The sequence below is a fragment of the Neofelis nebulosa genome, chromosome 11 (genome assembly GCF_028018385.1).
Source record: "Neofelis nebulosa isolate mNeoNeb1 chromosome 11, mNeoNeb1.pri, whole genome shotgun sequence".
Taxonomy (NCBI): Eukaryota; Metazoa; Chordata; class Mammalia; order Carnivora; family Felidae; genus Neofelis; species Neofelis nebulosa.
The window spans coordinates 20,971,410-20,984,028 of record NC_080792.1 but is presented as its reverse complement, the minus strand read 5'-3'; the positions used below and the strand labels follow the sequence as shown (position 1 = coordinate 20,984,028).

The window sequence follows — 12,619 nt, the reverse complement described above, 5'->3', positions numbered from 1 at the left end:
TCTCTCTCAAAATAAATAAATAAACTTTTTAAAAAATAGGATTTTTTTCTGTCTTAAAGTAAGCTTTAGTCTTTCTGGTTTACCAGTTAATCAGTAAGCATTAACTGAATGCTAATATTTTTAGGACATTGCGCTTAGCATTATCTTTTTGTAGGAAATATTTCTAATATCATTCCACAAACACTTATGAGATATTTCCCATGTGCCCAGAATTGTGCTAAGTGCTGGGAATTCAAAGGAAATGTGGTAGGAGGGACTATTTTAATACTGTGTGATAGAGGCTGGGGTAGAAGCAAGCCCAGGATGCTGTGGAGACATGCAGAGGAGCAGACGATCACATTTTGTTTTTGTCGTTGTTGATTATCAGGCTTGTTTTTACTAAATCAAGGGTAGAAACGTATTCTCTTCAATTCCAATAACATTAGCAAGCTTTTCCCTCACCAGGTGATGAAGTAGTTTCCATGTGGGAGGCTGAATGGTGACCCCCTCCAAAGATGTCCACATCCTAATCCCTGGAACCTGTGAATGTACCTCACATGGCAAAGGAGACTTTGCAGATGTGGTTAATTTAAGGATTTGGGGATGGGCAGATCATCTTGGGTTGGTGAGCCAGCACAATTACCAGATTCCTTGTAAGAGGAAGGGAGGGGGTCAGAGTTAGTAGTAAAAGGTGAGGTAACAGAATCAAGAGGTGAGGAAGGGCTATGGACTAAGGAAGGCAGGCATCTCTGGGAACTCAAGAAGCAAGGAAATGAGTTTCCCCTGCACCCATCAAGCCTCCAGAAGTTCCTTGTTAGTGAAATTCCTTCTTTAAAGAATCCCATAGATTTCAAATCTGCCCATTTTGTTTTTACAAACTATATACTGCCGTTCTTTAGGAGTGAGAAACTGTCTATCTCTGGTTTAGTTCATGGCTCTTATGAAAGAATCACAAGCTGGGAAATAATTGCTGAGATTATTATCGTGAACCATCAGATCCCCAGCTTATCAAGAATGTGGTAACTCACAAAGTGACATGACATTTCTCAGTGTCTCTCAGGAATCTGAGCCATCTTGGTAAGGGGCACTTCCCAGACTACCTACCCTACCTCGTGTTGTAAGGAAATAAAAGTGACCAATACACTTCTCACCATGTAGATGTTCCACTACATCAATTACAATTGCACCAATAGTGCAAACACTTAGGAAAATACCTTGACATTTTCCAGTAAATTTAAAATGTGCCTACCCTGTAACATAACAACTCTACTCAAGACAAGTGCCGGGAAGCATGGATGAGATGCTCATAGCAGCATTATTTATCTTAACAAAACATTTAAAAAATAAAAATAAATATAAGTCCAGAAGTGTACAGTTTGTAACTTTACCACTAAAATTTCTAAAGTTATATAGATGTGGAGTCTAACTATAAAGAAAAACAAGGGAATGACAAACAGATAATTTAGGGGTTTGGCTATTTCTGGGGCGGGGGTGTGGAGGGAATATTATCTGGAAAGTTTATCATGGGGCTTTGATTGTATTCATCATTTCCACTTATTGTGATGCGCAGTAGATATATAGGTAGGTGTCTGTATTATCATTCTTTATTTTTGTTGTTGTTGTTAAACATGTATATGTGTGTGTGTGTGTGTGTGTGTGTGTGAATGTCTGGAGAAATCTCAATACTAACAAAAGTAACTAGTTTTTTACCCCTCACAACTTATGCCACTGTGTCAGAATGGGTTTCTTGAATCACTCTGGAAGGGGTGGTTTTAGGAGACAGGTCCTGTTGGAACAATGGAACAAAGTCCCAGGATTCATCGTCATAGGGACTTTGGCCTCCATTTGGTGCTGATAAGAACAAGAAGGTTATACTAAAGTATAGCTATACAAGAGAATGCAAGATTGAAAGTTTCTGTCAAGATAATCTTGGCACTTGGAAATCCTCATTATAATGAAACATTGTGCAGGATGAATAGAATTCTCAGACTAGAAACGTGACACCCGACACTTGTGTGCACTAATTAACTCGTGACCTCCATGTCTGTTGGGTGTCATGTATTCACAAACAAAAGAAAGACTCTTCAGTAACTATAGACTACATATTTATGGAACTTTGTAACCCCCAAATACTGACTTGTCAGTTAGTCATTCAGTATTGATTAAGTTCTTATAAATTGTGCAGCTGGGCACTAACCATTCAGGAAATTCATTAAAAAAAATAGCCCTGGTCCCCACCCTTGAGGAACTGACATTATATGTTTAATTACAATAGCTTGTGTTCAGTCTTAGAGCAGAGCTAACCTGGGACTATAATATCTGCAGAGAGAGAACTGAGAGTCAGAGGATAAAAATGCAGAAATGGAGAAGGTAATTGAAGGGAGGGAAGGTTTTCAGAAAAAGATGATGTCAAAAGAATGGACACCTGTCCAATGTCAAGTGTCAATGTTAGTTGATGAGAATCAGGAAAATGATTATGGAACAGATAGAGTGGATGTCACCTGGATATCAACTAGATATGTAACCAATTATTAATAAGCCTCTAAGCTATGACATATGTAGGCCAATTTCCTAAAGCTCAAATAAAGCATAAAGGTTTGGATGCTCAAGTCATATTTGTCAAAATATTTATGCACTATATGTAGTAGCCAGAATGTCCAACAAGCAACTTTTAATTGTCTTGAGCTCTTGATTAAAAAATTAAATTTGTTTGTAATTAGGTTAAATTGTTTATAAGAACTTGAACAAAATCATCTACAATGGAAAAACTTATATATCATAAATTGGAAGGGAAAGAAATATACAATAAATGTTTTGGGAAAATTTGGTTAAATATTTGGGGAGAATTGATTTCAAATGTACTAAAGAATTAGTTGTTGGAAATCAAAATATAAAAATCAGACATAATTAGCTTAGCCTCCTAAATTTTAAAAAATGTGTAGGTCAAAGAAATCATTCTTAAAGAAAAAACAGGAAAAGTAAGTTGCTAGAAAAATATTTGCAACACATGGGGTAAAAAGGTCAGTGTATCTTGATACATATAATGTTCACTGAAAAAAGAGTACTGAACCATAATAGTTGAACTGCCTAAAACACGAATATGAATAAACATAAATATGAACATGAATAAACATATATGAATATATAAGTATTAATGCTTTATAAATGCTGAATAATATGGAAATGGTTATTAATATCTTTAATTTTAGGGTTGTAAAACAAAGGAAATGACTACACACACACACATGTTTTTTTCCCTGACCTGATTAGCAAAGATTAAGGAAATGATCAAACAAGGAGAATGTAGTGAGTAGGGCCATCATGTGACATTGTTAGTGACACTGTAAGCTGGTACAATTTCTTTGACAATTTGACAGTATTTACCAAGAGTTCTGATGAAATTAATTCCATGAGATTTCAACCCAATAAAACAATCACAAATTTTGAAAAAATGGTTTTTAAAATCAATTATCATATTGAATGAATAAAAGAGAAACAATCTGAATACTTAAGCCATGGAAGCGTGGTTAAGTAAACTATCTTACTTTTATGTGATGGACTGTTATGTGATCAATAAAACACACAAAACCAAACAAAGAGGAATAAATATCTTTAGATGTGCATTGAAAAAATCTGTGTGGAATCCATCACATTTCGATAGTGATAGATGATTATTTTCTAATTTTCTAAACTATCTCCAAAATCCTTTTATATTACTTTTCCAATTGGAAAAAGGTATACAAGTCAGATGTTTCATGACCTAATGAAAAAAAAAAAGATAAGAGAAGCAAGATAGTAAATTGAGGGCAGTGAGTAATGGAAACTAAAGTTAATGGCTTTAGAACAGCAGGATGAATCTCGTTTCTGTGGATGGTTGTGGTGTTTTTTTGCTTTTTGTTTTTTGTTTTTTCCAAATAGTCATCATAGAACATTGTTTTAAAACTGTGGTACAAAAGAAATTCAAAAGATCATATGCAATTCACATATGTGACCTCATATCTTATTGACATCAGAATATTCAGCTACTAAGTGATTTGTTTATTAGATTTCTATCTGAAGAATCAAATTTCTGGCTCTACATGGGTTTTTGACTTAAATTTGGGATTGAATTTCTGCTCTGCAACAACTATTGGTTTTGCAACTTGAAGAATGGTTCTTAAACTCTTTGAGTTTTGGTTTCCTCATCTGTAATATGGGCATAATACTTTTTCAAAGGGTATTTTTGAAGGTTGAGGTACTTTATGCACCTATCATAGTCCCTGATACCTAAGTGTTTGTTTTTATTAGATTAAAGTGTTTTGAAAAAGAAGCATTGAATTTTATATATTTTAGTATATATGAACACATATCCACGTGTGTCATGTATATATATTTATGTATAATATATAGTTAATATTTATATATATTTGTTTATATATAATTGTTAATATTTTAGTTTATATGTATACATATACATAGTACATATATATTTTAGGATATGTGTCGATATATGTATAGTAAAACTTCATTTATTTTTGGGTGTTTTAACTTCTATTATTTTGGTCTATCAATTTTGTTTTTCATACTCTACTGAGCTTCTAGATAACTTTCTCAAAATTCTAGATTTCCCTATTAGGGATTCCATAGCAATGGGAGAGAATCAGAAATGGATCTTCTTTTGTTTTGACTTCCATCAATCTTCACCACCAAGAAGAAACACAAATGGTCCCAATATCCACGTTCTCTGGGCAACATGTTTCATTTTTAGATATTTACAACAGAACCCAGAAATAATCTCTTCATTTCTTCTCACGATTCTGCAAAACTGCCTCTCCGTTTTCTTTTGTGGATAAAGCAAAGTAAAGCCCAAGAAATGTCAGCAGAAATCCGGATGCAGGTTGGCTGCTATGCTGTCATGCTTCCCGATCTCGGCTGGTTAACCAGCATTCAGTAGCTGGGAAAAGGGAACAACCCTCTGCTCCTGCTCCTTTCTCTGCGGAGTAATATTTCAATCTTTGATGGAGACCAAACTTTAAAAGATAGGACAAGGGGCGCCTGGGTGGCGCAGTCGGTTAAGCGTCCGACTTCAGCCAGGTCACGATCTCGCGGTCCGTGAGTTCGAGCCCCGCGTCAGGCTCTGGGCTGATGGCTCGGAGCCTGGAGCCTGTTTCCGATTCTGTGTCTCCCTCTCTCTCTGCCCCTCCCCCGTTCATGCTCTGTCTCTCTCTGTCCCAAAAATAAATAACGTTGAAAAAAAAAAAAAATTAAAAAAAAAAAAAAAATAGGACAAAATGGCTTAGGTCATGAAAGTCTGGGCCAGACCATAAAGTTGAAGGTTTAGGTTCAAGTTGGAGGATTGATAATAATATACTTGCAGAACCAGCAAGCAAAGCAGAGAATGCGCATGAGCTCATTGGTGTACAATGAATATGGCCCCTCAGTGACAACCTTGTTCCCTGCTGAGAGGCACCAAAATTCAGTGGCCTGAGCACCTTTCATGAAGTGAGGAACTAGACCCCAGGATTAGAAGCCGTTTAGGCTGGTGTGGAAAGAGGGTGCAATCATGAAGCAAACCTCAACCCTAATTATTTTAAAGCAATTGGATTTTTTTTTTTTAACCAGGCCACAGGTACAGCAGATAGTTTATTTTATGGTTACTTCTGACTGTGCCATCGGGTCTTGAAACTGGAAATTTCAATCATCAAGCTTAGCTGAAATGCAAATGGACGTTCCAAGTTGCTTTTCGGAGAGTTGCTATGAACACGGAGAAAAGAGAGGGTATTAAAGAAAAATCAAAATGACATATAATATGCATTTTATTAGAGCTCACCAACATATTTCAGTAAGTACTTTTAACTTACATCGTACGTAGAGAAAATTTTCATGTGTGATGGATATTTATAAGATGAACATCCATGTTATCACTCTCAGGTCAAAAACAGAACACTTCCAGCACCTCTAGGGTCTCCCCCCACCCCCTATGTTGTATACAGCCCCAATTCTGCTTTTCTCCTTTTCCTGATGGGTAACCACTATTATAAGTTTTTACATTTATTTTCTTGCTTTTTATTTTTATTTATTTTTTTCTTTTGTGTTTTCCTATCTATCTATTCATTCATCCATCTACCAACCTACCTACTTATACTATTCCTATTCTTCACTTTAACCTTTCTATGTAAATGCATTTGTGAGAAGGTATAAAATTAAAATTGGCAATAATATTAGTGGGCATGATAAAAATATTAGTGGACATGGTATTTTATTTTTAAAATTAAAAGAGATGTCAATGGATTTTCTTCATTGATTGCAGTCATGTTTGTGACATTTGGTTTTAGAGTGACTCTATTATATTAAGAATGGATCCTTTCTCTCCTGCCTCTTTCCTTTGCTCATTTCTGTCTTTCTCCTTTCTTATTTCCAAAGTGGTACAGAAGAATGTATTTTTATAGGAAAACCTCAAGCAATAACAAAAGTTAAACAATTAAAGTTGAAACTTTTTTTATTGTTGTTTTGAGTCTTTTTAAATTTTGTTTTGTTTTTTGTTTTGTTTTTTAATTTTATTTTTTATTTTTTAAAATTTACATCCAAATTAGTTAGCATATAGTGCAACAATGATTTCCGGAGTAGATTCCTTAGTAGATTTAATGACTTGAAGCATAAAAGTCATTTAATATTTGCCTGGTGAAAGGTCCAGAGGTTTGAAATTAGTTACATATATTTTTTTGTATTTTCACAAATATACTTATTACACAATAAGAAGACATGTCTGCTTTTGAATTAGGATTGTGTAAGTCTATTAATATTTTGGAAATTCATGTCACTAACTTCCTCTTGCCAAAAGTTGTTGGCTTATAGGAAATGCATGACTAAAAAGATCTTTAAAGCCATTTTTTCTCCATTCCATACTGCATGCCACGTTGTCAAAGGGTCAGGGAGCATTAATTCTCAGATTGATGTAAAATACGGCCTCAATTTTGCGTGCTGTATCATGAAAACTTTTCCTTGGGAGAAGTGGCAAAGTATCAAAGACATTGTTTCTTTCCTAGTTCCAGCTTATCAAAAAGATTGGGATTCATGAGAAGCAGTGACATCATTCCATAGCCAAAAGCAACACAAATTTACATAGAAGCAGACTAGATTTACTGTGGATAATCCTCGATTCATATAATCAAGAGCTACTGAAGTGTACTTACTTCCTATTTTTATCTGTATTTTTAGTAAAACCATTTTGGTAAGTTTTTAGTTCCTGTTTCCATCTCAGTTTAGCCACTGACTTCAACAGCACAGCACATTTTATTCAACAACCACCTAAATCTATCATGATCCCCTAATCTCCATATTGTCTTATTTCTGGAAAGTTTTGAAATTAGTCATTACCATAATCCCTCTGCTTAGCTACAGAATATTCTGCAATACTCATTACCAAGGAGTGGCTTTGTGGGTTTTTTTTTTTTTAGAAACAAAAACTAAATTCCTAACCCATGAGAAATCAAGTTTCAGTGATTTTAAATGAATTATGTGAAATAAAGAGGGCAAGGGTTTATATCTCCTCCAGAATCTTAGAGTCATTCTGATAGTTGGGATAATTTTCTGTGTGTTCTGTTTTTGAAGGGAGCAAACTTTTCTATTTATTTTTCCACAGCAAGTATAAATTGCATACTTTCGGGTTGAATTAGGAAATTCTTTTCAGAAAATAGCTATTGTTTTACATAACCCAGATTGAATACAGTTATTAGTTTAACATAAATCCAGGATTTCCCAAGTTCTCATCCACAAAGTGAGCATAGACATTTTGAGGGTTGTATTTGAGACCCCAGCACCCTCAGAATGGATGGTGAACGACGACATCATGTTGTGGATATTGAGCAAACCTCAACAGAGCTGGTGAGTACCAATACCTTTTAATGGCTTTCATGTCTAATAATCTTGTTTGCAACATTTAACATTTAACCTTCCAAGAAAGTTCAGTTGCATTGTTTCTGATTTTGCTATTACAAGATGAATGGAATCTAGGACGTTATTACCAGAAATCACGAGTGTTGAGGCTGTTATTTAACATGCCAGATAGTGCTTTCACATCATTTAGGAATTGTGTATTAGACTTTGCTTAAATTTAGATATTTTGTCTAAATTTTGGCACTTATATATAAGGTACCAGTAGATAGAGTTATTAGTAAATTATTTGAAGTGTTTATAGCAAATATTGATTATTTTTTATTTTAGTTTATTTATTATGAATATTATTGTATATTTTAATCTAATGAAAATATTTATTCTCATTGGCCTACTTGCATTTAAAATAGTAATTTATGGAAAATGTCTCATTGGGAAGCTTATGCTGCAAATGTGTTACTCTAGTAATATAAAAATCATATTTCTTAGAAAGTGTATGGAGTCTCATTCATCGTTCAAACAAATCTGTTCATTTTACACAGGAGGAATTGAAACATTAAGAATCCAGCTAGCTAGTGGCAGAGTTAGAAATAGAACTCAGATTTCTCACATATAATCTCATTATAAGAAACTACTTTTCAGAAATCTTGACTACTATTATGTTCATAGTAAGGAAAAATGAATTTTAAATCAACTTGAGGTTGTAGAACCAAGAGACGAATCAGAAAAAATAAATACAAAGGTAAGATTTGATAAGAGTTGTTTTGCCACTTGAAGGTTTTACCTGTGAAGGTTTTACAGTTTCAGCATTCAACAGCTAGACCATTGGAAACGTATTTTACAGGATGCCTCATACTTCAGGGAAGCTACCAAGTGTCATCGCTTTAATATCATATATACATCACTTTATTTCCTTCCCCTTTTAATTTACATTAAATATGAGTTATGGTATTTCCCCACATGCTAAAATCTATGCAATTTATTCCATTAAGTCAAATGATTAGATAATCATGCTAAACCCATGCTAAACAGTAAAACTGACTTCTGAGACAGTGAAAAGGAATGTTTGGATTTTCCATTTTTTACCAATCTGACAATCTATAACTTCTTAGATTCCCCAGCATGATGGGTAGAAAAAATTTTTTTTACAATTACCATATGAGTTTATTTGCTAATTTTAGAGAATTTGGGAAATATAGAGAATAAAAAAGAAAACAGAACAATATCACCCATGATTCCTCCTAGAAAAAACTCACTGCTAATATTTTGTTTCTTGTCCCCTCTCCCATCCAATCTAATTTTATTCTTTTGGTTACTTTATTTTGCCACATGAAATTTTTGTTAATTTTCTTGTTTTTCCTCAAAAAAATCCCATAAAGATATTAATTAAAATTCTGGAGAATTAATTAAAATTCATCTTATACTGCTGAAGCTTTTTTTAAAATTATTTTTAATGTTTATTTTTAGAGAGAGACAGAGCGTGAGCAGGGAAGGGGCAGAGAGACAGGCAGACATAGAATCTGAAGCAGGCTCTAGGCTCTGAGCTGGGTTTGAACTCACAAACTGAGAGATCATGACCTGAGCCAAAGTTGGACGCTTAACCAACTGAATCGCCCAGGTGCCTCTGAAGCTTTTTATAAGAGGACATTTACCCAAATTGTCTTTTTGCTTCCCAGTAAAATTTTGTGGTTTTCTTTATGTAAGTCGTATGGCATTTGATATGCTTAGCCATTTTAAATTGCTTTATTACACGAATAGTGGTTGCTAATACATGTACACACACGCACATGCACACACAAAACAAGTGCTGTTACATATATTTTTCATAGTTTTATAATGAGCCAACATGATGAGTTCTTATTACTTTTGAGATGTTGTATGGTTGATTATTTGAGATTCTGTTTGTAGACAATCATATCATGTACAAATAATGTTAATTTTATCTTCACATTTCTCTTAGTCATACATATCGATGAGAACTTCTAGAAAAACATTACCTGATATTGGTGGTAGGAGACATTTTTTCACTTCTCCTGACTTCAGAGGAATGTGCCTGATGCTTTACCATTAAATATGATGTTTGTTACTCATTATTTTGAGGAAAACATTCCTTGTTACATTTGGAAATTACTATTTTATGTTTAGATTTTTGAGATTTGCATTGTTTGTCTGCTTTCCTCAGGATTGAATGTCGAAATTTGTTAAAATGATCCTTGGGCATCTATTGAATCGATCATTTTATTTTTCTTCATTGATCATTTGATGTGAAAAATGTATTTGTACGATTCATATCATCAAACCATTTATTAGAGTTTCAGATTCTCCTAGAACTTGGTTGGTTCTTCATTTAATACATATTGGACTCACATCATTTATATGTGCTTCATTTGTTTATGTTCCTGGATAAAATAAACTTTCTTCATCTTTAACAATAAGAGTTATTTGTTTGTTTGCTTGTTAATTTAAAAATTCTTTCTCTGCAGTTGCCCAGAAATCCATACTGTTTGAATGAAGGAAGACAGTGTGGTTGTACATTGCCCAGTGTGACCCTCCAGCCACAGTGGGTAAGATTTAGGGCCTGGGGGAAGGGGGATCTTCAGTAGTCCTGAGGAACACTGGTGAAATGGGGCAGGCAGGCCCTACTCTGCAGACTCTTCTGGGATCTCCTGTCGCCTCACTGTCCCCATGTCCTTTGGCTACTCTGCACTTCTCCGTGCTGCCACTCCACAAGCTCCTGGTGACACCTGGGACTCATGGCCCCCAATAGTTTATTAGGGCTCCCTTCTACTCCTTTAAGACCCTGCACCATACCAGAGTTAATAAGTTTTGTATTTTGATGTCTTTCCAAGCTCAATGAGAGTCCTCTTATGTATGTTTAAGAGATAAAAATGTAATTAAATTTTTTTTTTGTAATTATAAAATTTCAACACGTAATATGAAAATAGGAGATCACAAACAATGAGCAAAAGAATACCTGCCATTGTCCATCAGTCAAAGGTAACTTTGAGTGATGTAAAATAGCTTGAGTAGCTGATAATTACTTAACAGTGATTTGAGATGATGCCTTATTGCTTTAGTACAAAGGAGTAACTTAGAAGGGACATTTTGTCCTCATGGACTTGAAAACAAGGGCTGTGTGTATGTGTGTGTGTGAGAGAGAGAGAGAGAGAGAGAGAGAAGGAATGAGAGAAAGAGACAGCTAAGAGACAGCTGATAAACTACTTTAAATTATAGCATGTGGAGTAATTGAAATCAATTACCTAAGTCACTTCTATGTAATTTGCTGAAATATTTTTCATACTTCATTGCAGGTTACAGCAAAACCGTGGTCACTCTGGAAAACATTTCTGGTGTGTCTCTTGGCCTGTCTCATTGCCACAACCCTTGTTATTCTGGTCTTATATTTTGTCCACTTTGGCAAGCACACCAACAGTACCACTATCATCATTCATGCAGATGGAAAGTCGAATCGTGTCACCTGCATCCCTGATTCTACCCCATCTCCTACCTCATCAACCCTGCCTGGATCTTCTACCCCTGCGGCCACCCAAAGCTCCTCTGCCAAGGTGTCTCCATCCTCCATGGAGACAACTGAAATAACAACACTGGACCATGAAGTTATCATTGAAGAGAACGTTTGAGCCCTTAGCTCTCCTCAAGCCAGACCAACACCTTTACCCCAAAGGAGGCATGTCCAGGTGTTCTCTCTTCCTGCCAATGGGTTGCAAAGCATTTGGCTTCATGAGAGCTTGCTCCTCCCCCTCCACTCATTTGCTATCTTCCCATATGGTAATGACTCAGTCTTGGGCCCTCCAGTGTTCAAATGATTGGAAAACATTTTTTTTTTCAACTGAGGCTGATTGATTCATTCAGGCTGGGGCCCAGTGTTTTCTTTCCATCCCTCCCATACGACCAACTTTATTCTTCACAAATAGTGGTTTCAACTGCTGAAGAGGCTGCCAGGAGGATGCTGCTCTACTTAGATCTCTGCCTGTTGGTTCTGAAGCCAATATTTACCACCTAGCTATTGATTATTTTCTAATCTCATAACTTCCCTATTTTCAGCATTTATATTCCAGTAGGGAGAAGGAAATGCTCAACTAAAGTGGTTAATGAGGGGTGCCTGGGTGGCGCAGTCGGTTAAGCGTCCGACTTCAACCAGGTCACGATCTCGCGGTCCGTGAGTTCGAGCCCCGTGTCAGGCTCTGGGCTGATGGCTCGGAGCCTGGAGCCTGTTTCCGATTCTGTGTCTCCCTCTCTCTCTGCCCCTCCCCTGTTCATGCTCTGTCTCTCTCTGTCCCAAAAAAAAAAAAAAAAAAAAAAAAAAAAGTTCTAAAAGCATTGTTTTGTTTTCCTAAAGCAAAAGACTTTGTGTTCTCTATCATTCTAGGTTGAGTTGCCGCAGACAACAATAAGTCATGTAAATTAGCATGACTTTGAGGCCTTACTGAGTAATTAGACTCCACAAAAGAAAGATCAGAAATACAGTCATTCCTTACAAAATTGTTGTATATGGACTAGTATTATTTTTCAGACACCAAGAAATGTAAAAATTTGAGTCTTTATTTATTTATTTTTTTAATGTTTACTAACTTTTGAGAGAGAGACAGAGAAGGAGACACAGCATCTGAAGCAGGCTCCAGAGCTGTCATTGCAGAGCCCGATACAGGGCTCGAACCCATGAACTATGAGATCATGATCTGAGCCAAAGTCCAATGCTTAACCAATTGAGCCACCCAGGCGCCCCCAAATTTGAGTCTTTAAAGAA

The 12,619-nt window shown here is 35.6% G+C and overlaps 1 protein-coding gene across 1 annotated transcript; it reads left to right on the top strand.

Moving 5' to 3' along the window:
- Positions 1–7,427: 7,427 nt before the first annotated feature.
- Positions 7,428–11,962, top strand: LOC131490049 (dynactin-associated protein-like). Its single transcript, XM_058692040.1, has 3 exons — positions 7,428–7,842; positions 10,335–10,415; positions 11,163–11,962. Exons 1-3 carry the CDS (start codon positions 7,786–7,788, stop codon positions 11,490–11,492), a joined length of 468 nt encoding a protein of 155 aa, XP_058548023.1. The 5' UTR covers positions 7,428–7,785; the 3' UTR covers positions 11,493–11,962.
- The last annotated feature ends 657 nt before the right edge of the window (positions 11,963–12,619 follow it).

Excerpts from the sequence above, each read along its gene's own strand:
- LOC131490049 (XM_058692040.1), top strand. The coding sequence starts at position 7,786 with ATGGATGGTGAACGACGACATCATGTTGTGGATATTGAGCAAACCTCA. Across the intron at positions 7,843-10,334 it reads AGCAAACCTCAACAGAGCTG|TTGCCCAGAAATCCATACTG; the intron begins GTGAGTACCAAT and ends CTTTCTCTGCAG. Across the intron at positions 10,416-11,162 it reads TGACCCTCCAGCCACAGTGG|GTTACAGCAAAACCGTGGTC; the intron begins GTAAGATTTAGG and ends ACTTCATTGCAG.